General features: G+C 40.0%; 1 protein-coding gene across 1 annotated transcript in view; it reads left to right on the plus strand.

Moving 5' to 3' along the window:
- Positions 1 to 20614, plus strand: part of LOC121279351 (phosphatidylserine synthase 1-like) — a 41869-nt gene extending 21255 nt beyond the window's left edge. The window contains exons 9-13 of the mRNA XM_041190531.1: positions 2692 to 2757; positions 5647 to 5746; positions 8098 to 8166; positions 12123 to 12201; positions 19189 to 20614. Coding sequence (XP_041046465.1) covers positions 2692 to 2757; positions 5647 to 5746; positions 8098 to 8166; positions 12123 to 12201; positions 19189 to 19298 — 424 coding nt within the window. The 3' untranslated portion in view covers positions 19299 to 20614. The remainder of the gene's footprint in view (positions 1 to 2691; positions 2758 to 5646; positions 5747 to 8097; positions 8167 to 12122; positions 12202 to 19188) is intronic.
- The last annotated feature ends 2142 nt before the right edge of the window (positions 20615 to 22756 follow it).

Raw genomic sequence — 22756 nt, forward strand, 5'->3', positions numbered from 1 at the left:
AATTCAGGGGCCTAGATTCTAGGGTATTTTGGAAGATCAGAGTAATACATCCTCTATCTGTCGAGTTCCCTCATTAAAACCCTACAGTGCAGACCCTTAGATCCAAAGAATGCATCAACTTTTCAGACTCATTGATTTCTCCTTTACTATTGCTTTGCTGATAATTTCTTTAAGTTCCACATTCTCACTAGAATCTTGGCTTCCCACTATCTCCGGAATGTTTTTTGTATTTTCTGTGAAGACAGACGCACAGTTTTTGTTTAAAGTATCTGCCGTTTCCTTATTCTGCATTATAATTTCCCCTGTCTAAAGGAAGTAAGAAAATGTCGAGGTTGTAAAACAGAGTAATGATTTAATTAAAAATTAGTGCCAGGAGGGAACAGGGAACAAAGGTAACAAGGCGTTATTGACTATGGTGAAATCAGCAAAAGGTACACTCGACATATGAATTAGGAGTAGGGAATTGGCTCCTCAAGCCTACTCTGCTATCTAATAAGATCATGGCTGATCTGATTATGGCCTCAACTCTACTTTTCTATCTGGCCCCTATACCCTTTGACTCCCTTGTCAATCAAGAATCTATCTAACTCAGCCTTAAAAATATTTAATGACACAGCCTCCACTGCTCCCTGGTTAGAGAATTCCACAGACTAGCAACACTTTGAGAGAAAGAAAATTCTCCTTGTTTCTGTCTTGACTGGGAGACCCCTTATTTTTAAACTGTGTTCCCTAGTAGAAAAAAGTTAAAGCTAAAGGCACTATGTCTAAATGTGCAAACCATTTACAGCAAAATAGGTGAATTAATAGCACAGATAAAAATTAGTAGCTATTCAATAGCCATGGGATGGGATTTTAACTCACTCAAAACACATCCATTTGCTGTGTTAAAAACAGACCTATGGTTGTAGAGTGACTAACGTTGGAAACGATATATTCCAGGATACTTGAGGTTTTTAGAAGAAAATGGAACAACCTAAAGTAGAACTTCTCCAGTGCACGAGGGCTAACTTCAATGGGATGAGAGAGGATCTAGCCAGGGTAAAATAGAACGAAACATGAAAAATGGTAATGGAACAATGGGTGATCTTTAAGGAGAAGGTGTTTCAGGTATAGGCTAGGTACCGGCCAACAAGGGCAAAAGGGGGAGAAGTGTAAAGTGATTCATTTTGGTAGGAAGAACATGAGAGACTATGTGAAATCAAGAATACAATTCTTAAGGGGGTGTAGGGGCAGAGGGAGCTGGGTATATATGTGGATATGTTATTGAACATGGCAGGACAGGTTGAGAGAATGGTTAATAAAGCATATAACACCTCAGGCTTTATTAATATGGGCATAGAGTACAAGAGCAAGGAGGTTATGTTAAACTTGTATAAAACTGTAGCTTGGCCTCAACTGAAGTATTGCATGCAGTTCTGGGCAGAATAGGTTCACGAGAATGGTTCTAGGGATGAGAAACTTCATTTACATAGATTGGAGAAGTTGAGACTGCTTTCCTTGCAGAAAGCTGAGAGGAGATTAGATAGAGGTATTCAAAATCATGAGGACAGAATAGATCGGAAAAAAACTTCCCACTGGTGGAATAATCGAGAATGAGTGAGCACAGATTTAATGCAATTGGCAAAAGAAGCAATGGAGACATGAGGAAAATTTTCATACAGCGAGTGTTTAAGATTTGGAATGCATTGCCTGAGAGTGGTGGGGGCAAGTTCATTCAAGGCGTTCAAGAGGGAATTGAATTATCTGAAAAGGAACAATGTGCAGGGTTACAGGGAGAATGACATTAGGTGAATTGCTCATTCGGAGAACCGGCGCAGACATGACATGCCAAATGGCCTCCTGTGCTGTAATGATTCTGTGATTTGTCACTAAGGGTCAACGGCTAGCTTCATGATTGCTTCTCCTAAAATCCTCAGTTCTGTTTCCTTACTCACAACATCCTCATTCGAGTCACCAATAACACCCTTTGTGACTATGGTGCATCATGCCTCTTTTAACTATAGTATTTGTTACAATCAACCAACACTTTCACCTATGGTCTGCCTCCTCAGCAGTGCACTCACTTGCCTCCATTGTTGCCTATCCAAATCTAGCCAGCACAACTTCGGCATTGGCTTTGCTCCGCCTGCCTGCCCACCTGCCTCAATCACAGCGCCAGGGCCCAAGATTCCAGAGTTGTTTCTCAATTTATGCAGTACTCATCCACAGCCATGAAATCAGTTTCCAGATATTGTGGATGACTCCAGCTCTACCTATCCACCACTGCTTCTGACTTTGCAATCCTTTATGTTCAATTACTTTTCTGGCATCAAGTTGCAGATGAACTAGAACTTTGCCCAACTGAACACTCATCTCTGATTCTATCCCACTTCACAGTTGCTTGCTGAATCACGAGGTAACCTGTTTAACCCGAAGCCAAACTCCAAACTCTTCTGTTCATCATCAAAGTCGGAAGAACATTATTTTTAGTTTGTGTTATATTGAATTTCCTGGCTATGGGTAGCTGTTAAACAGAATCCACCTCTCGATGCTCATGAGCTGATTGGTGAAGATACTTATTATCAAAGGAGTTAAGTAATGGCAAGTTACTGATGCAATGTATTGTTAATTTACAAAAAATGGATGTGACTTGTATTTTGGATTTTGTGAAACTCTTGTGAATAAAATACTTGTTCAATGTTTTGTTTACAGGCAGTATTATGCTTACCTCACTGACACTCAGTGTAAAAGAGTTGGGACACAGTGCTGGGTTTTTGGGTAAGTGTGCTTATTTCTTTAATTTTCCCTCAACTGTGTTAATTTTATGTTATTTAATACTTGAATTGGCTAAAAGTAAAACCAGATGTTCCTCCTAATCAGCTACATAGCCTTTACCTTGAATTGCAGGTTCAATTCAATTCACTTAACTCTTGCTAGAAGCCTACTGCTTATCTGTCACGTTATTTGAGAGATCAAGAACAGGTGTGGGCCTGATGTAAATTAGACCAAAACTGCAGAAGTGCAAAGATTGAGAAGTAAAAATTAACCCATCTTATAGGGTTTGAGTGCCCTCTGGTGGTTGATTAAATTCGTTATGTTGAACATAAGACTTGATTTTTTTTTCTAAGACATGCATGGCCTGAAGAGGGAGAGAAATCATTTTGTAAGTAGTAATGTAGTGCAGCTGTACAATAGCTGATATTTTAATTATTTATATATTTTTAATAAAAGGTTAAAAACATTCTGGAATAATTAACCTGTGAAATGAGTATAATTATTGTTGCTGAGAACATCATGAAATGTATCTAATTCCACTTCATAGAACTGCAAGATGGGAAAGATATTAAAAGGCATGATTAGTGTAATCCTAGATTAAAGCAAATACATCAGGAAGGTTTCTTTAACTGAAGCAGGATAATAAAGGCAAAGTCTTAGAGTTGTTCAAAATGCAGTCAGAAGCTGTCATGGGAGTTTAGAGTATTTAAGAGACTTGGGAACTCCTTCACAATTTTCTTGTTTTCTAAGAACATCAGGTTTACAACATTGAGATCAGCATCTTGACAGTTGAATGAAGTTCTTTTGACTCATCTACGCACTGCTTCTCCTTCCGCTCCCACAAATAAAATTGTTAAGCAGTTTATTATGAGGACAGTGTTCCTTCAAATTACAACATATTGTCAAAAGCAATTTAACCCTCTCTATACAAATGTTCTTGATGATTCCCAGTATGTTCTTTGTGAATTTCCAAAACACTTTTGTGTCCATTATGTTAGCAAAGCCCAACTTTCGCACTTTGTTTTTCACTCTCAAGTGAACTTTCAGCAGTACAATTAGACTGTAAGTTTTGTGCTTCCATTGTGTTGTATAGTGTGTTTGAGTAATATAACACAGAGTAATGCACTGCTGCTTATAGGTTTATTACTTTGAAGCGTCAGAAATGACTCAGTTGTAGTGCTGTCACCTCTGAGCCACAAAGCAGTGGTCCTAAGCCCTACTTCAGAGCCTTGAGAACAAAGTCCAGACTGACACTCCAGTGGCATAATAAGGGTGTGCTGCACTGTCAGTGTGATCTTTCAGGTAATACATTTAACTGAGACCCTGTCCTCCTTTTCAAGTGCACGCGAAAGAACCCCTGGTACTATTTCAAAGAAGAGTAGGTGAGTTCTCCCTGGTACAGTGGCCAGTTTTGACCTATCACCCAGCATAACAGATTGCTGCTTGTGGGAAGTTTCTGAATGCAAATTGGCTATTGTGTTTTCTTCATTGCAACAGTGACTTCACCAGTGTAAGATCAAGGAGCAGGACCTCATTGTTAGATTCAGCAGTTTACAGCCTTCTTTAACTAACATAGAGTTCAACAGTTTCTGTCCCTTTTTCTGTACAGCAGCTGCTAATGATAACAGTACTTTCCCCAATTAGACCTCCTCCAAACACATCTTTTTGTTTCTTTACTTGTCTCATAACAATCTCTCTTTGCTTCTCACTATTATCCCTTTGGTTATGTTATCTCTCCTGCCTTCCACCCTATCACAGATCTTCCCGTTCTTACCTTCCCGCTTTCCCTACCTCACTTTAAAAAAAAATGTTATATTTCCGAACAATCTAAGTTCTGATGAAAGGTCATCATTCTGAAATGTTAACTCTTGTTTCTCTTTCCACTGATGTTGCCTGACCTGCTGAGTATTTCTAACATTCTCTGTTTACCTCCAGCTTGCACCCAGTTTTATTGTGGTGAATGGTGTAAACACAGTTGATTGCACATCGGGAATTGTGTATATAATGTGAACAAAAAAAGAAATCCTTGCACTTCTATAATGCCTTTCATGGCCACTGAACACCTCAAAGTGCTTTACACCCAATGAAATACTTTTGAAGTTGTAATGTAGGAAATGTAGCAGCAAGCTCCCACAAACAGCAGTTTGATAACCGAGAATCCGTTCAGTTTGGGGATTAAATATCAGCCAGGACAGTGGGAATATCTGCCTGCTCTTCTTTGAAATGATGTTATGGGGTTTTTTGCTTTCACCATGAAAGGCCAGAGGGGCGTCGGTTTAACATCTCTTCTGAAAGAGGGCAGCTCCAGTAGCCGGTCAGTACTGCACTAGTATGCCAACCTTGGTTTTTGTGCTTAGGTCCTGGATTGTGCTTGTACCCGAGATCTTGCAACTCAGAGGTGAAAGCAATATTCCCTCTAAGCCATTCAGGTGCACAGCAACCTGCAGCCATACACAAGTCGGCCCTTTTATGTTACCGCTAGTGTGTGGCCACACAAAAAAAAATTGAAGTGGCTGCACACTCCAAAAAAATGAGAGGAGATATTGCATGAGAGTGGTATTAACTGAGCCACAGCTGACATCTACATTACATTTCTCCTAACCTCAAATTCTCCTAAGCCTCGAGCTCCTTACGTAGTTTGCCCCTTCCAAGCCCACCCAACTTATCCACAGCACTTACAAAATCTAATTTCTGACTCACCATAAACAATTCAACATGAAATCTGTTATTATATCAAATTGCTTAGCTTGAAGTAATTTATTTTTATTGAATGCATTTTGTGATGCCCAGAACACTTCAAATTAATCCAAAAGTATTAAGCTGTGGACCTGGCTGTTACTCGGATGGAATTGACAAGATCTGTCTAACTTTTTTTTTAAAAAATGTTAACAGTGCCATTTCCTTTCTGGAAGCAATAGTGTGCATCAAGTCTGGTCAAGATTTATTCTCCAAAACTCTGGGATTATACGTCATTCTTTGGCTTATTTGTATGGTAAGAAATTTCAATAACGTTCTTGTACATTTCACATTAATCGCAAGCTCCAGCAAGAGCTTACATTCTACCTTGAGCCGGGACTGGTAACTAAGGCCCTGATATTTAGAGTGAGGGGGAGGGTGGGGTGTCATAGAGGTGGGGGTGTCATATCAGCTGGGAAATATGGGTAATGAGGAGGTCCTGTCTAATAGTAGTGCCTCAGTAAACACTTTATTTTTCTCTATGTCCCATCTGGCAGCCAATCAGATAAAGAGGCAAGAAGCAGATTTGTTTGTGGGGTGTGGGGAAGTTCTTCTGCCCCACAAGCTACTGGAAATGCACTTGCCTGTTGGACTTGGCTTCCCTTCAGTTGTGGGGTTTCCTGAACCCTGGGAAACCCAGTCCACAGCTGTCAAATCTAAAAGACTGTTAGGCGGCCTCATTAGTATTTTTAAATAAATGGCCCACCTCTTTAGAACAGGTTGGAAAAAGATGGAGATTGTGCATAAAATCCTACCTAACTCTCCCAATGAGTAAAAGGCAGCGAGCTGTGCCTAATATCTGGTTGTTTGTGATTGGATGAATGATGCATTAAGTTCCAATTAGTGTCCTATTTCAAAGTGGGGGTAGATAAGTAACATTTTTTGTAATTAGTAGAATCACATACCATTTAATAAAATTGAGGAAAATTCAGATTTTGTGGAATTGGATTTCTTGTAGTGCACCTTTTTTGTGATTTTGGACTGATATTTATGTGGCAGAGTCAGTTTGTTTCCAATAGAGAAACTAAACTTTTATGACTCCGTGACATTGGTCTACCACAGTATGAAATAAACATCCCCTGCAAGGTTTAATAAATGTTGAAAATACCTCAGGGGGTCGGGGGAGGAGTGTGATTTTAATATTTTGTGACAAGCTAGCAAAGTTTGCACAATAGTGTTTTGTACTAAATACCATTCATTTTGCTGTTATTTATTGAAATGTTTTCCTGGTTTATGGTTCCATTTCAGCCTGATAGAGCAGGGGGTTTCAACTTTTTTGCATCTCAACCCTTCCTCCCTTGTGCAAAATTCTATGGACGCTTGTTTCACAAAACAAGTTATTTTGTGTGACAATTATACAATTAGGCGTATTAGTTTTGCTTTACTTAATGTGAACAGCAATTGTGTCAAGATGCGGTGCTACTTTTTTGAGAAGCACAAATTTGTCATGGCCACAGTTCATCCTGACTTGGCACTTTGTTTTCATTGATGTCATTGTTGAAAATCCAACTTTGCATAAGTAGGTTGCACTAAATGGGACCATGACTTGCACTTGCAGAAGAAGCAGTGCTGTATTCATCAGTGCATTCACGCTTGGGAGCCCACCCCACCCCAGCTGCCTCAGATGCCTGAGAATCCCCTCTCTTATAGAAGCTTAAATCCCTGCATACTCCAATAATTCAAACAGAACAGAAGCCTCGAAGCATCTAGTAGCATGGTGGTGGGGATAGGGAATATTAGGGGAGAAAATGTCTGAAAAAAATTTTTGTTATTGGACCTAAATAGTAAAAAAGTATTACAAGTCTTGTCATAAGTTTAGTTTCAACGTTGAACTTTGTACTTGATGCCACCATTTTTAAAATTAACTAATTAGGCCCAGAGGACTTAAAGCCTAAAGTGCTCAGCATATTAAAAGTGTGTTATTTTGTCCTTGTAATATGCAGAGGAAAATATTTGCAGAGTTTACTAAGTGAATAAATACAAAGCAAAAAAAAAAACCTCCAGATGCTGGAAGTCTGAAATAAAAGCAGAAATGTCTGGATATGCACAGCAGGTCAGTGAGCACCTATGCAGAGAAAGGGCTGGTTGCTCTTTCAGGTAGGCCCTGTTCCTGGAATGTTTTCTGAGCAGAGAGGCTGATTGAATTGCTGTGTGTTTCCAGCACGTTTTGTTATTTCTCTGAAAATGATTTTGCTACTAATAAGTCTCTGCAAAATGGGAGTGATTTGATTGTTAGGTCATTTTCATCGTGTATGTACACCAGAGTAATTTATTCACAGCTTAAGATGCAAATTCACTTGTGTATTTTTTTTAAAAAGGGGGACGAAGTGATTTTAAAAAAAACTTGAGTAGTGCTGTTTATAACTGCAGGGTTGAGAAAGCTCCTTAATCAACCCCTGGTCTTTTCTGAGTTTGCTTATCACCTCCTAGTCTCCTAACAGGCATGATATCATTTTGTGGTCCTGCGTCGGTTTTGTAAAGTGTCAACATTGAATTAAAAAGTATTGGATGAAAACTGCGTTTTTTTTTTGTTAGGTTGCTTGTGAGTTAGACCTAGAAAATGGGACATCGTATAGACCACCTAATTGGGCTTTTTGTTCATTTCAGGCTTTCATTACCTTCCTTTGTCTTGCTGTGATGGTATGGTACGCTGAACACTTTGGGCAACGTGAAAAGGTAAGTTTTTGAATAGGAAGTTCGCTCCCCTTTAAGCTTCATTTTAGTGCATGGAGGGAAGTTTCATCTGATGAACATTACATTATCTGCATCAAGATTGTTTAGGTTTAGAGTGTGGTACATACATAACTGTCAAGATGAGCACGATCCCTGGTTCAATCCTTAATCTGTTTGTTCTCTGCTTGCTGATCACTGCCAGGCCAGCTGCAGGAATGCTCTAGTTTGCCTTCATGTCCCTGGGCTAGGAAGGGGAAAAATCAACAGGGTTTCTGCTCCTCAGCTGTGATTCTTGGCTTGCACACACAGCCTAACACCACCAGAACAATATTTTCCACTGCCTTCCCTGATGACACTGGACGAGGTTGTTAAAAATAAGCAAAGTTCCTCCTTGCAGAAAGTGGTTTATGTCCTCATTCATTTTATGGTCAGCATGGTACCGGTTCTAATGTAAGTGCCTGCCTCAGAAATGCTTCATTTTAATATTAATATGAGGAGGTGTCAGGCTTGACTGCCAGTCGCTGCTATACTGGTTTGCAGGATGCCAAACAAAAAAAAACACTCATTGTAAATAGGCATTCAGGATGGCTAGTAAGCAATCAGGAAGTTTCAGAAAGGCAATAGCAATATAAAGGGAAATTTCCATCTCTCATCTTTCCACCACTAATCTTAATTATTTGTTTTTCTCTTTGGCGTTTCAATTGTAATGAACCTTTGCGCCAGTTGAGGTAAATTGAAGAGGGTCACCTCCTCTGCCCCACCCCTTTAACTGACATAAGAAACAGGAAGGGGAGTAAGCCATATGGGTTAAAGTTTGGGCTAAAGACTCTCAGAATCTGACTCAAACCTGTGTTGGGAATTAGAGATAGTTTTAAGTAAGTTATATGTGTATTTGTGTGAGTTAGGAATAAGCTATAGCTTTAAGTTTAATTTTATTTTTATTTGTGGGTTAAAAAGGTGAAATCTAGGTCAAGTTTTATTTTAAGTTTTTTTTCAGTGAGATGGAGTCTACAAGTCTGGAGCTTTGTTTATATACCTGCATTTTACAGACCTTGAAGTGGGGAGGTGTGTTACCAAGGGAGTTTAGTGGTTTAGGGAAGTAAAAACAATGTAGGAAAAAACTGTGAATTAAACACTGTAGAAAAAAATTTTGCTGTTGTCTAGCAACAGGAGACCTACAGAGACAGGAAAAACAAAAAAGCAGTTTGAGTTCAGTTGGAAGCAGGTGCCAGGAAGCTGGACACAGGAGAGGGAACTGCAAGAAGAAGGTTCCAAACAGCAAAGAAGGAAGTCTCAAAACCAGGAAGAGGGACAAGAAAGGCCCCCAGATGACAGTTAAGTCAACGGACATGGACAGGAATCTGGAACAGAACCTGTTCAGTGAGGTTAAAATAAGGAGCAGAGGAAAGGGCTCTGCATTAAAGAGAGAAAGCTGCAGAGAGCGAAATCAAGGCAAAGTGGGCTTCCAAGAAGCCAGATGATTCGAGGAGACGGCCAAAGGTGGGTGACCCCTACTACTGGCCTCTGAAGCAGTGGTGTCCTGCTTGGCACAGCCAAATTCCTGAGAGTGTGTGTGGAGGATGAAGACTGACTGCATGTAGAGATCCAGGGAAGGAAAGTTCAAACCTTTGGAGGTGAATGCTTGTTGAAGATGTCCAAATGAAGCGCAGTTTGGGAGAAGATTCCAAGGCGGGTACTTCGAGCGTTGAGATTTTAAACCCTCGGGAGAAAGACAGAGTTCAGTGAGACTGGTTGGCTCAAGGTGTGCCGAGTGTCTGGATGGCATTTATTTGATGAGAAATCTATAGCACCTGCTTTGGGTGGCATCTGTCACGTGATTTCAGAGTGTGGTTTGTCTGACCACAGGCCACCTATAGGTTTACATGGACTGTACACTTATTGTGAACATTAGAGTATAAGATAGATTTTGTACCTTGAGATAATCCTTATGAATCTGCATATATCTATAAAGGTATCGTTGCAGGTGAAAGAGTATTTAATATGGCTCATTTTTCTTTTGCTTAATAAATGTTTTATTATTTTGTTAAAAGTTCATCAGCAAACTTTGTGATTCTCTTCAATAACTGCCCCCCACATTTCTAAACAAAAAAATAAAAGTTAGGATCTATCAAATCAGGTTCCACCAAGGGATCTGACTTGTCCAGTAGTGACATAAGCTGGGATCATAATACCTATCTCCAGCCTCCTATTTCCAGTTTTAATTGAGCTGGGAAGGTGGGCAGGCTGCAGGCCTCATTATTATTCTACTTTTCAACTTTAACTATAGATGACTATTGTTCCTGAACCTCGAAAAACCCAGCAGCTACATCCAGGTGAGTGCTTGCCAGGTCCAGGAGGTGAGCGTTTTTACCCCTATCTGCCCGATCCAGTGTGTCAGCCTGGGAAGCTCCACCCTCCCGGCCAAAGCCCCTGACATCCCATTCCCCAACCCTGGTCTTGGGCCTGTGACCTCCTTCCACCCTCAACATGAACACTTCTTTCCAGACCTCCAACCTCCTCCCTGCCTCCCCAAGCCTCTGATCACCTACCCCTGTCCCAACCTCCGCCAAGTGTTCCAACCTCCTTCCAGAATTGGCCTGAGACCCCAGCAAACCTAAATGCTTTACACTCTGTCCCTTTATCAGAGTTATTAAAATAGTTTGTAGTTAGCTGAGGCCCAGCACTGATCTCAGCACCCGACTAGTAACAGCACACTAACCTGAAAATGGCCTGTTTATTCCTACTCTCTTGTGCACCGCCCTTTAATCAATTTTCTATCCATGCAAATATAAACCCCATGAGACCTAATCTTGTGCAACAACTTTTCGTGTGGTACTTTGTCAAATGCCTATAGAAGATTCCAATATGCTACGTGTATTGATTTCCCTTTATCTACTCTGCTAGTTGTTTTGTCAAACATTATTCTCTTTACTAGGCAGTCAACGTGATTTTATTAATGTTATGGTTTTCTTTACCGCTTCCTTAAGGGTAAATTCCAGCATTTTCCTGATGACTGATGTCAGATTAACTGGTCTTTCATTTCCTGTTTTCCTCCCTCCTTTTCTTGTTTGGAAGAAGAGGATTAGTTATAACAGGCTGCACAAGAGATTTTCTGTACTTCTGCACCCATCTTTAGATGGATGAATTGACCTTGCTTACGTGACTGAAGCTCCTTTTCCCAAACAAGGAGGTGCCTACAGGCAACTATTAACAATATTTGAATGTCTAACTGACTGTAATGTTGTATACTTCCTCAGCAGTTCTGCTCTTTAGATCCAAGTTATGCTCAATGAAGTGACAGAAAAATAAGATGCCAACAAGGCACTTTTATTTGAGTCTGCCTAAAATCTGTCATTATGGTGTAGCCATTATGGTGCATATGGTGACCCCCAGAAAGGGAAATGTAGGCATAGCTGAAGGAGCTCACATGAAGAGTTGCTATTGGGTGAAATGCAAAAGAATTTTCTTAGCAGAATTTAGGTTTGCTGGGGTCTCAGGCCAATTCTGGAGGGTGGTTGGAACACTTGGCGGAGGTTGGGACAGGGGTAGGTGATCAGAGGCTTGGGGAGGCAGGGAGGAGGTTGGAGGTCTGGAAAGAAGTGTTCATGTTGACAGAGTGTAGACAGGAAGGGGCAGAGGGGAAGGTAATTCTACAGATTGGTCCGTGATATTGTAATTAATTGATTTACTTCAGCTCTTGTTTGTTTTTGATATGCTGATAAGAGTTAGATAAAATAGAGTGAGGGGAAATGCCCTGGGGACCTGAACATGCACATACCAATTGGACCAAATGGTCTGTTTCTGTTCTGTAATTACCAAGTAACTGCACTCCGGAGATGACTGATCTGCCAGAATTTCCATACACTTGTTTGCAAAATACCAGCACTAATCGTGCTTTAACGTTACTGAGCAGGACTCCTGTATACTAACTTCACTGCTCATTGTTTTCTTTGTTTCAGACCCTTTCTGAATGTGAATGTGAAGAGACAATCAGCAGCACTGATTCCTCACCATTACATTCTGACACATATGCTAAAGGTTTGTGTATTTGTATACAATTTAAAACATTTCTCTTCTTAGGTTGTTAGTTATTACGGAGAAGCTAACTACAGGTTACCACAACCAAAGTTATTTTGTTGTCTGTTGTCAGCCTACTTACGAGGGCCCAGATTTTTTGGTAGCAAAGACAGTAACTTCTACTGTCCATACATGTGCTGTTAAATCTGGAAATCCTGAAATTGCTGCCCGTGATTCAACACTTCTCCATGGGATGCATTGTTGAAGTTCTACCACCACCCCGCCCCCCACACCTCCACTTCCCCACCAGACTGCAATCAAGTAGAAACACTGAATTTGCAAAACTCTGCCCTTTTAAGCCATTAGTCTTGCTGTAAAAACACTTGAAAAAGTTATACCTTATTGAATAAGGTACAACTGGGTCTTTAACAGCATATTAAGTTAAAATTACTGCTGAACAGGCTCAGTGGCCCTGAAAAACTAATTTTATGTTTGTGGAATGTTGTGTTTCTCCATTATAATAAAAATTACATTTTTTCTTTGAAGTTGTTAATTTCCGTTTCTATCTTAATCACTTGTGCATATTGTAAGGATTTATTTTGCTCCCTGTTAAACAAAAAAGTCAGTGCATTTTACTTGCTGTTAGTGAGAATACTGCAAAGTGATTGGCTGCTTACCCTGCTTGATGACATCACTGTTAACATGGCACCAGGTTCAAACTGTCAAATGGGAAATCCAGGTCACAGAGATCATTAGATCTTTGGAGGAAGGTTTTAGTGGGGTAATTGGTGAGCGCTGTCACCTTGCTGCTGACTACAAAATGCAGGTCAATGACTTGCTAAGCTAATAACAATAGTGACTTTTTTCAGCAAACAAGTCTGTCAGTTTTTGTTTTGCACTCTATACATTACTGAACTTTCTTGATTCACTTTTGTACAAAAACTTGAGTGGAACGCACTTGAGTTCAAGAACTCTTGTTCTTTTCATAATTGATACAGCATTTACTGTGCAACTAAACAATAATAGTAATTAGGCAGGGGCATATTATGTTGCAGTGACAGCGTGAGATGTCATCAAGTAGAGATCCGGATTCATTCTTGGAATTTATAACTACAGAGTATCTTACTTTAGATGTAGAGAAGTGCAGCCCATCACAAGGGGGAAAACCATCAAACCATCATTGGACCCCACTATTATAAATGTCCTATTAGTTGGACCAGAGCAGAATTATGAGGGGCCTGATGATTGTCCCCTGCCACAGTTAGTGTGTAGAGAGGAAGGCTGTGAAGCATTGGCTTTGAAGTAACAAGTGCAATTATTAATTTATATTTGCGACTGTCTGTTTAAATTTTAGACCTTTAATCATCTCTTGAGTTAGTTCCTTAAGCATTCACATCATCAGTGATGCTAAAATAAACTCCAAGCTACATAAATATCAGGAGTAATTTTATAACTAAACAGTTCAGTGCAAATTTTAATGTTTAAACCTTAAATTTCCTTTTTTCTACTAAATCTGTCTTTTCTGTACATTTTCCTGAAATCTAACTTTAAAACTTTCATCGACATTCTGGCTTACTGCCAGGTGTAACTTCCAAAGAAAAAGGACTTCCATGGGATAAAATTGATTTTCAGTGACCCTTTTTCTCCATTCCTTGTCATAGAAGAGCCCAGTGACGACTGTTGATATGGATGTTCAGTGTGACATATAGGCCCGAATCTTCCAATGTCCAGAGTGGTGAAATCTGAACTTCCTCCCTAACAGCACCGTGTGTACCTACACCACATGGACTGCAGTGGTTCAAGAAGGCAGCTCCCCACCACCTTCTCAAGGGCAATTAGAGATAGGCAATAAACACAGGCCTAGCCAGCAACACCCACATCCCAAGAGCAAATTAAAAAAAAGTCTTGTGTTGCACATTGCGACCCTGCAGAAGTCCTGGTGTGCACACACGAGCTGTAATTGCCCAGAAAGTTTAAACTTTGAACGGGCTGATTTTCTGCTGCCGGGGACCTTCTATGAATGTCTCTTACACTGATCTCGGTGGTGGAGACTTGGGCCAGATATGTGGGAGTTTTGCATATACTTGTCCTGGAAATGTTTAACCGAGAGCCAGTGTACATCAGCCTGCACAGGGGTAATGGGTGAACAGGATTTGGTACAGTCTGATAATTTAGAGATGGCAAAAGGGTTGTGAGAGGTGGTGGTGACATAGAGCTGGGTGTCGTCAGTGTCCCCGTGGAAATTGATGTGTTTTCAGAGGATGTCACTCAGGGGCAGGATGTAGATGAGGTCACCAAGAGTAGATCCTTGAGGGACACCAGACTCAGGCATAACACACTAAGGATTAGACCAACACTGCAATAAATGTGAATGACATTTTTTTTAAAATAGGCTAGTTTGAAATCTTAGAATTATTTGGCATGTAAGTATGTTAATTACTATAATTAGACAAATCACAGAAGGAAAATCTTGTAGGAGAGTATATATGGGAGATTTGTAATTAATGGTCAGTCTGACATTGTGGGCAGTATTACACAGTATTGAAAGATGAGTTGAAAGGCACAGTAACTGAAGGGAATTCCAATTTGGCTTACTTTAGATTAGTAAGTCCCTAATAATTGTTTGTACAAATGCATTACAGCTGTGTTTAATGCAGTGCAGACACTGCAAACTGGTGATAAGTACTCTCAAAATATAATTATTACAAATGTGCTGAGTAAGGCTAAAGGAATACTGTATGAAAGTTAATTCCTGCCCCCCTCTCTCTCAAACATAACACATTGTGAACCCACTCTCCAAAGGTGAGCATTTTTGTTCCCCATTTGTCATTTTGCTTACTCTGCAAGATTGATGTTATAGCGTTTAATTTACTGTTGTCATAAGCTTGTTCTAGTCACAAATTGAAGTAAAGTGGAGTACTTCTCTGGAAAATGGGGAGGGATACTTTGACCTTCTGTGATCTGCATTTTTTGGTTCCCTTTAATGATACTTGATTCTTCTCCTTAATGACTTGGTAAATTGAGATGTACTACCCTGTCATCTTTGCTGCCAGTACATTCTATGTATATTTTTTAAATAGTTTTGTTGTAATATTTAGTGAGTTCAGAAGCAAAAATTGCAGTTTGACTGGGAGCTTCAATGGGTTAGACACTGATCCTTCACCTTCAATCTCAGCCAGATGGACTTAATGGCCCTGATTTTTGCAGTCAAGGTGAAGGATTGGTACGAGCTTTTCATTATGCTTACAGCTGCCCTGGGCTCTACACAGCCACTTGCTAGAGATTAATTTCACTGCAGCATCCTCCACAAGGGACCTAGACCAAGTGTAAAGGAATTCAATCTAAAATCATGTACAAAAAAGAGAGAAAGTTGGGATTAAGAGATAAGAAAGAGAAAAAGTAAAACAAAAACTTTTATTCCTTTTTAAATCTTGAAGGAAAGAGATCACTTTTGAAAGTAAATTTTCTTTGATAGCAACATTGTCTGTTGATAATTAAGACTAATTGTGCTGCTAAAAAAAGAACTTCCACTTGAGTGGACAAGTCCTAATTTTTTCTGGCGTTTATAATAAGTATCTAGTAGGTAAGTACCGCATCTTATGTGTGAATGCTGAATCTTTTGGCAATATAGCAGTGTAGCAAAGCTTGAGGATGAAGGCAAATCCAACATCAATTTCCTGTTTTCAGTGTTTATCTGCCAGAAGTTGTTGTCCAATTCATTCCACACCTACAGCCTCTCCATTATTTATATCACAAAATTCAAGCCAATGTTGTCTTGAACCGTTGTGAAGATCTTATTTATATCTGTTGAAACTGAGGCAATTTTGTGCTGTAGGAATGGGTTAATTATAGAAAACAACCCTTGATATAACATTTGGAGAATCCAGGATTGCCGGGGTAGTGTAGATTGAAGGAGTAGAGGGTAGCCTGCCGAAATATAGAGCTAGAATTTACCAGCCCTCGGGAGACTAGCTGGGAGGCAGGAGGCCTCATAAAATGGTGACAAAAGATGCCAGGATAGGAGCTTGATATCTTCCTGCTGCCATAGGATATTCTTAGGATTGGATCCTCGGCGTGGCTCCCCACCAACAGGAGATGGGCAGCCAGTTAAAGCATTTAGCTGCCAATTATCAGCCATTGCTCACATTTTACCAGTATTGGGAGGGTCCGCCACTGCATGGGGAGACCACTGGATAAATCATGTCAGCATCCCATGGATTCTTGCAGGGGAGTGGGAGATTGGGAGGGCCTCCTTTATGGCTGTTACATGGCCCATGGAGGGGAACCCCCCCACCCACCCAAGGAGCAATGGCTTCCCTTCCACCCCTGCCCTGCACCCCACCCCCCAGCTATAGTGCCACCACTGGAGGACACACCCCTCCAATTGTTGGGGCCTGCCCTGTTACATTAAGTTGTGAAACTTGCCTGAGCTTCAATGACAGCTCAACATGGACAGTGGAAACACAATATTCTTCTTTTGCAGCCTCAGCAGTGCTCAGCCCTTTCATTTTCGCAGTAAATCTGCCACTCTACTGGCAGGTCTGGGAGCTGGGTCACTGTCCTCAATTGGACAATGGCCTTGGCGGCGGCTTCTTAATTGACTTCCAGACGGTAAAAGGTTGCTCATAGTCCTGTCGGCTGACAACGAAGATTCAGCTCCCACTTTTGATCTTGGCAGTGGGACACCTTGGGCTTTGATAAAATTCCAGCCATAATTTGTGACATTGTGTTTTTGTGTTTTATTTTGAATTGAACCATGCCATCCTTAGCCAGAGAACACTTGATGCTGACACTGAAGCCTTGATTTTAACCCTAATCACAGGGCAGCCATGCAGCCTTTACAGATGCACAGAATCCCTGACACTCAACCTGTTGGTGACCCGAAAGGGTCTGGTAATCAGCTCCTATTGGTCATAGAAAGTTTATGGCTCAGAAAGAGGCCACTTGGCTCAGTGTGACTGCGTGGCCAAAAAACAGCCTAATCCCACTTTCCAGCAATTGGTCCATAGCCCTGCAGGTTACGGCACTTGAGGTGCATATCCAGACACCTTCTAAATGAGCTGAGGATTTCTGCTTCTACCATTTCAGATAGCGAGTTCCAGACCCCTATCACCCTCTGGGTGAAAAACCTTTCCAAATCTCCCCTCTAACCTTTCTACCAATCACTTTAAATCTATGCTCCCTAGTCACTGACCTCTCTGCTAAGGTAAACAGGCCTTTCCCACCCACTCTATCCAGGTCCCTCACAATTTTGTATATCTCAATCAAATCTCCCCTCAGTCTCCTCTGTTCCAAGAAGAACAACCCCGGCCATTCTAATCTTTCTCATAACTGCAATGTTCCAGTCCTGACAATATCCTTGTAAATCTCCTCTGTACCTTCTCTAGTTAAATCACATCCTTTCTGTAATGAAAGACGAGAGCTGCACACAGTGCTCAGGTTGTGGCCTAACGAATGATTTGTACAGTTCCAGCACAACCTCCCTGCTCTTGTTTCTATGCCTCTGCTAATAAAGAAAAGGATTTCATGTGCCTTCCTAACCACCTTACCAACCTGTCCTGCTACCTTCAGGGACATTCAATTCAAAGTCCCACACTTCATCTACACCTCTCAGTATTTTCACATTAATTATGTATCCCTTTGCCTTGTTTGATCTCCCCAGATGCATCAACTCACACTCCTCCAGGTTGAATTCCATTTGTCATTTTTCTACCCACCTGATCAGTCCAATCAGTTCAGACAACCTGAGCTACTGCCTTAACGTATCTTGTTACTGCACAACTGGTCTGAATGGATGTTGCCCATTATCAGTGAAGCCAGAGACAGCATTAGGGCTGTACAATCCTTGAAACTGCACAATGTCCTTGTCTACCTGCCTCACGGGAACAGGGTAGGGTGAGCAGCTAAAATCACAGGGATGTCCTTATCACTGCATTCCTGCTGCAAACTCCTTGACTACAATTTTGATAGAGGAATTGACTGAAGTTGGAAATGAACCAGCCGGAAAGCAGCACATGCTGATGTATATATTCAAAATGTGTTCCTTATGTCAGTGGAACCCTGAAGTAAGAGGCCCAAGAACTTCACACCAGACATGCCCATTTTAGACTAGGGAATATCCTTTCGCACTGCTCACAGTAAGTCAAAGGAAGTCAAGAAAGTTAATCCAAATTGTAAAAATAAACGTTTAAACTTCCTTAAATTGACACATGGCTTGGAGTTGCTCCAGTTTTTTTCCCAGCTTACTTGTCCTTTGGTCTTTATGTTATTAAATGAGTGAGGAATATGGATTTGAAAATTGGTTGCAACATTTGACAACACGTTTGAAAAATGTAAATGCTGCTTTGTTGCTCCATAACCTATATCAGTAAAGACTATTCTCCTGAAAGAAAAATATTCTTATTTGTTTTTCCTAAAACCAATTGGACACAGATAGAAATGTCAATGAGTCATAGTCTTAGCACTCAAGAACAATTATTTTATTAGTTATTTGATGGCACAATTACTATATTGTAAAGAGGAATTTGGGGTGTTCCTGAGCAAGTATTTAATGCAAGATACTTTGTGATTAAACTATTACTAGTTTAAATTGAGAATGCTAGGAGTAAGTTCAGTGTTATTGTTATTATTAGCAGCTTTCTTGACCTTTCTTGTGCTTGACAATATATTTCTGCAAATTAAGGCAATAAGTAAATTGGTTTTCTGTTTCTGTATGGATTTTAACCGATCAAGCTTTGGATAATTTTATTGATAATAGGTAAAATGAGTGAATAACTTGATTGAATACAGTACTATGAACATAAGTACAATCTTTATGTTGGTTTTAAATATAATTTGAATTAAATACTTCGTATACATACAAAGCAAAGTGAGTATTGAAAACTTGGTAAAAGATCATTTTGTTTTTTCACAGAATCACAGTTGTCTTTGAGAGTGTCTCTTTTTTTTCAGCAATACTCAAGTTCCATACTACCAAACAACAATAGTCTTTGTTTTTCCTTTTACTAGGTGAAGGAAACTCTGAAGTCTTGCACCTGAATGCAGCAGACAAGGGTGTAACAAAACGGAAAAAAGTCTCTGCTAAAAGTAAAGTGAGTAATGGTCTTGGCAGGAAGTAAGGTGGTTTCAGATAGATGGAGACTGCCTTACACAAGGAAATTTGGAGCTGGATCCAAAAGCATTTGGAATACCAATGAGCACAAGGAAAAGACTGTCTCTGGAATTGTTGTTGTTTTAGTGGCCAAGGGCTGGTGCTTGAAGACTAAGCAGTTTTACTGTTTTGCTATAGATAATAATTCATAGGCTTACATAATAAAATGTTCCTATATTGGATCTTGCATTTTTTTTTAAAAGTTTGAAAAGTAAGGAAGAAATGCTGGAAGCCTTTTTGTATTTTTATTAAAAACATTTTAAGTTATCGCAGAAATTTTTTTAGGTTACTGTGACTACGGCATTAAAAAACATTGACCTCTATTTAGTTAGCATGTAAAATTAACAAGCAATATTTAGTAAAGCACATGCTTAATGCACTTTCTGACCAGTATCTGCTGCAACATTATCATTCTATACATTTGCCATGTACTGAAATCATACCGTTTTGGGTAGAGCATGCTTCAGTTGTACATATTGATTGTATGAATTGTTGTATTGGCTGATTCCAATTTTCACTGATCAAAATTGCTTAAAACTGCTTGGTTTATGAAGGTACCACCCTTGCCAACTACTTATGATTTTATAAGTTTAGTTCCGGATTGATTTTTTTCTCAAATAACTTCTAATTCTTGAACATTTCACCTATTTTTACCCAATAGATAATATATACACAAAATTGAAAGAGGGATACAATGCCAATCAATTACTGCTGTACACTTCAATCCAGCTAAAGGGAGAAATCCTAGTCAGTTTTGTGTGCGTTAGTGTTTAATAATTGATATGTATCATTGTATAATCTTGTCACTGTTTTGAAGGGAATGAAATATATATTATTCCTGCTCCATCTTTCATAAGAACAAGTCATGGATGAAGGTAACTTGTCATCCTAAGCAAAATGAGATATAAAATTCTTCCTCCAAATGGAGTATGGATTACTAATTTTTGTTTTTAGATCAATCCCTTTGTAAGTTTTATATGCAGTGAGAATAATGTTACAGAAGATTGGTTTGGTGAAATGCAAGACAATGCAGAATCTGTTTGTAAAATGATGATCTGAATCTGAGACCATGTGTACTTTTGAACTACTAGGTGATACAGTATACTATCAAAAGCCCAAACACTGTTCATTTGCTGCAGTATGCACAGTGTTACTTGTATGATGAACCTATCATAAAATGAAATTTCTTAAGAAAACTGTGACTGTCTTTTCTCAGGAAAATGTTACATTTGTGATACTAACAAATAGACAGTGGCTCCAATAAAACACTTGGAAAATAAAAAATGTTCAATTATGTGTAACGTTCTTTCATACTTTGCATTCAAATTAATGAATGGACTTAAAGGTGCCTTTTGCACTTTGGGTTCCTAGACTTGCAGACCATGGACAATCTATTGTATCTTAATGGTTGTGCTAGATTTGGAGAAAAAAGAATTGCCGTGGAAAGGGCAGGGACACATGCCGACAATGGCAATCACCTGTAAGTGATTCAGGAATTATATTGCACAATTCCTCCTATCAAAAGTGACTTGTTCCAACTTAACTGGGAAGCTGTCTTGAGCTGGGCCATCTCCCCAAGCATGACCGTGAAACGATATATAGCATAGTGTAATGGATGACAACTATGCTATTTTAATTCTTTAAGAACTAGTTGATGTGCCATTGCCTTTTCTCACAGAATGCAGTGTTCTATGTGGAAATGGATCTTCTGGGATAATGCTCACACTAATTGAGATGTTATATTTTGTTCTGGAGAGGAGTACTGTGTTTATAAGGTTTTTTGGAGAGAATCTGGGAGCAGTTAAGAGGGTTGAGGAATTGAGAAGATCAGGGAGGAAGGTTTGAGTGGTAGTGGTTACTTCTTAATAGAAGTTATAAATGGGGTGGGAAAGATGGTGAGTAATTGAGGGAGTAGAGAATCACAAAAATGAGCCATTCCTCTTGGGCCCTCTGCTCCTTGGTAAATTCACCTTTCACATCTCAACCTCCTTGATATCTGGGAAGCTTCTGTGTCTGTAATACATTTATACTTAGTCGTATAGCTGCAGCAACTGTCCTTCAAAATGCATGTGCAGTTTTACAGCCATACCCTTCTACATCTGCAAAAATGCCTGGAAAAACTCAGCAGGTCTGCCAGCATAATTGAAGAATGAAGTTCTGATGAAGAGTCATTCGGACTCGAAACGTTAACTGTATTCCTCTCCGCAAATGCTGTCAGACCTGCTGAGTTTTTCCAGGTATTTTTGTTTTTGTTTTGGATTTCCAGCATCCACAGTTTTTTGCTTTTACGCTTCTACATCTGCCCCATCTACCATAAAGGTTACTAAAAAACTCAACTAACCTAAGTACGGAAGACTTGAGTTTCAATTTCTGTGTTGCAATTTTTTTTATCACTTCTTTAACAGAAAAACAAAAAAAAATCAAAGAAATAGACTCTTAGATGACGGGAGGGAGGTGGAGAGACATGTTTAGTCAGAGAATCCCAGAGCACGGGGGAGGGGCAAACTCCTGTAGGCATTTGAGCATGATGACCATTTTAAATTTGAAATACTGGAGTACTGGGCGAAAATATAAGTTTAGATGAGCTGAAGTTTGTGTAGGGTGAAGGTTAGGAGGCTGGTCAGGAAAGCATTAGAATAATAGAGGGAGGTAACAAAAGCATGGAAGAAGGTTTTGCCATCAGACCTACTTAGTCAGGGCCGAGACAGACATCATTACAGAGATGCTAGTAGGTGTTCTTTGTGATTGAAGAGGATATGCAGTTTGAAGCTTAATGTTGGGCCAAAGAGGCTGTTGAGGTGAAAAAAAATTCTGGTTCAGTCCGAGACCATGCTGGGGAGGGGAGTGGAGTGGCATCCAAACACAATGATTTTGGTTTTTCAAATCTAACTGGATGAAATTGAGGCTAATCGCAAAAGCTGGATGTCAACCTGTCTAACAACACAAAATAAAGACTCTTGAGAGATGCTGGGGGGATAGAGATGAGTGTTACCAGTGTACATGTGGATCCTAACCCCATGTCTTCAGATACTGTCATCAAGTGGCAGCAATGTAAGCTGAGGAAAAGGAGGGGAGCCAAAGATAGATCCTTGCTTGACAGCAGAGTTAATGGTGGAAGGCCGGGAGTAGAAACCATTGCAAGAGCTGCCCTAGTTACGATTGGGTAGCTAAAGGAGCGAGAGCAGTCCCAGTCAGACAGATAATTGAGAAGAGGTTTTGGAGGATGGTGGTGTCTTTGACAGTGTCAAAACCACCATGGGGTTGAGAACAACAAGAAGGGATACAGCACCTTTTATTGTCATAGAAATTGTCATTCATGACTTAATTATGGCCATTTCAGTGCTGTGGTAGGGATGGGAAACTAATTGGAGAGATTCAAACATGAAGTTATTAACTTAAGATAAAGGAGCAGGAATAGGCCATACA

Source organism: Carcharodon carcharias, chromosome 6 (assembly GCF_017639515.1).
Source record: "Carcharodon carcharias isolate sCarCar2 chromosome 6, sCarCar2.pri, whole genome shotgun sequence".
Lineage (NCBI taxonomy): Eukaryota > Metazoa > Chordata > Chondrichthyes > Lamniformes > Lamnidae > Carcharodon > Carcharodon carcharias.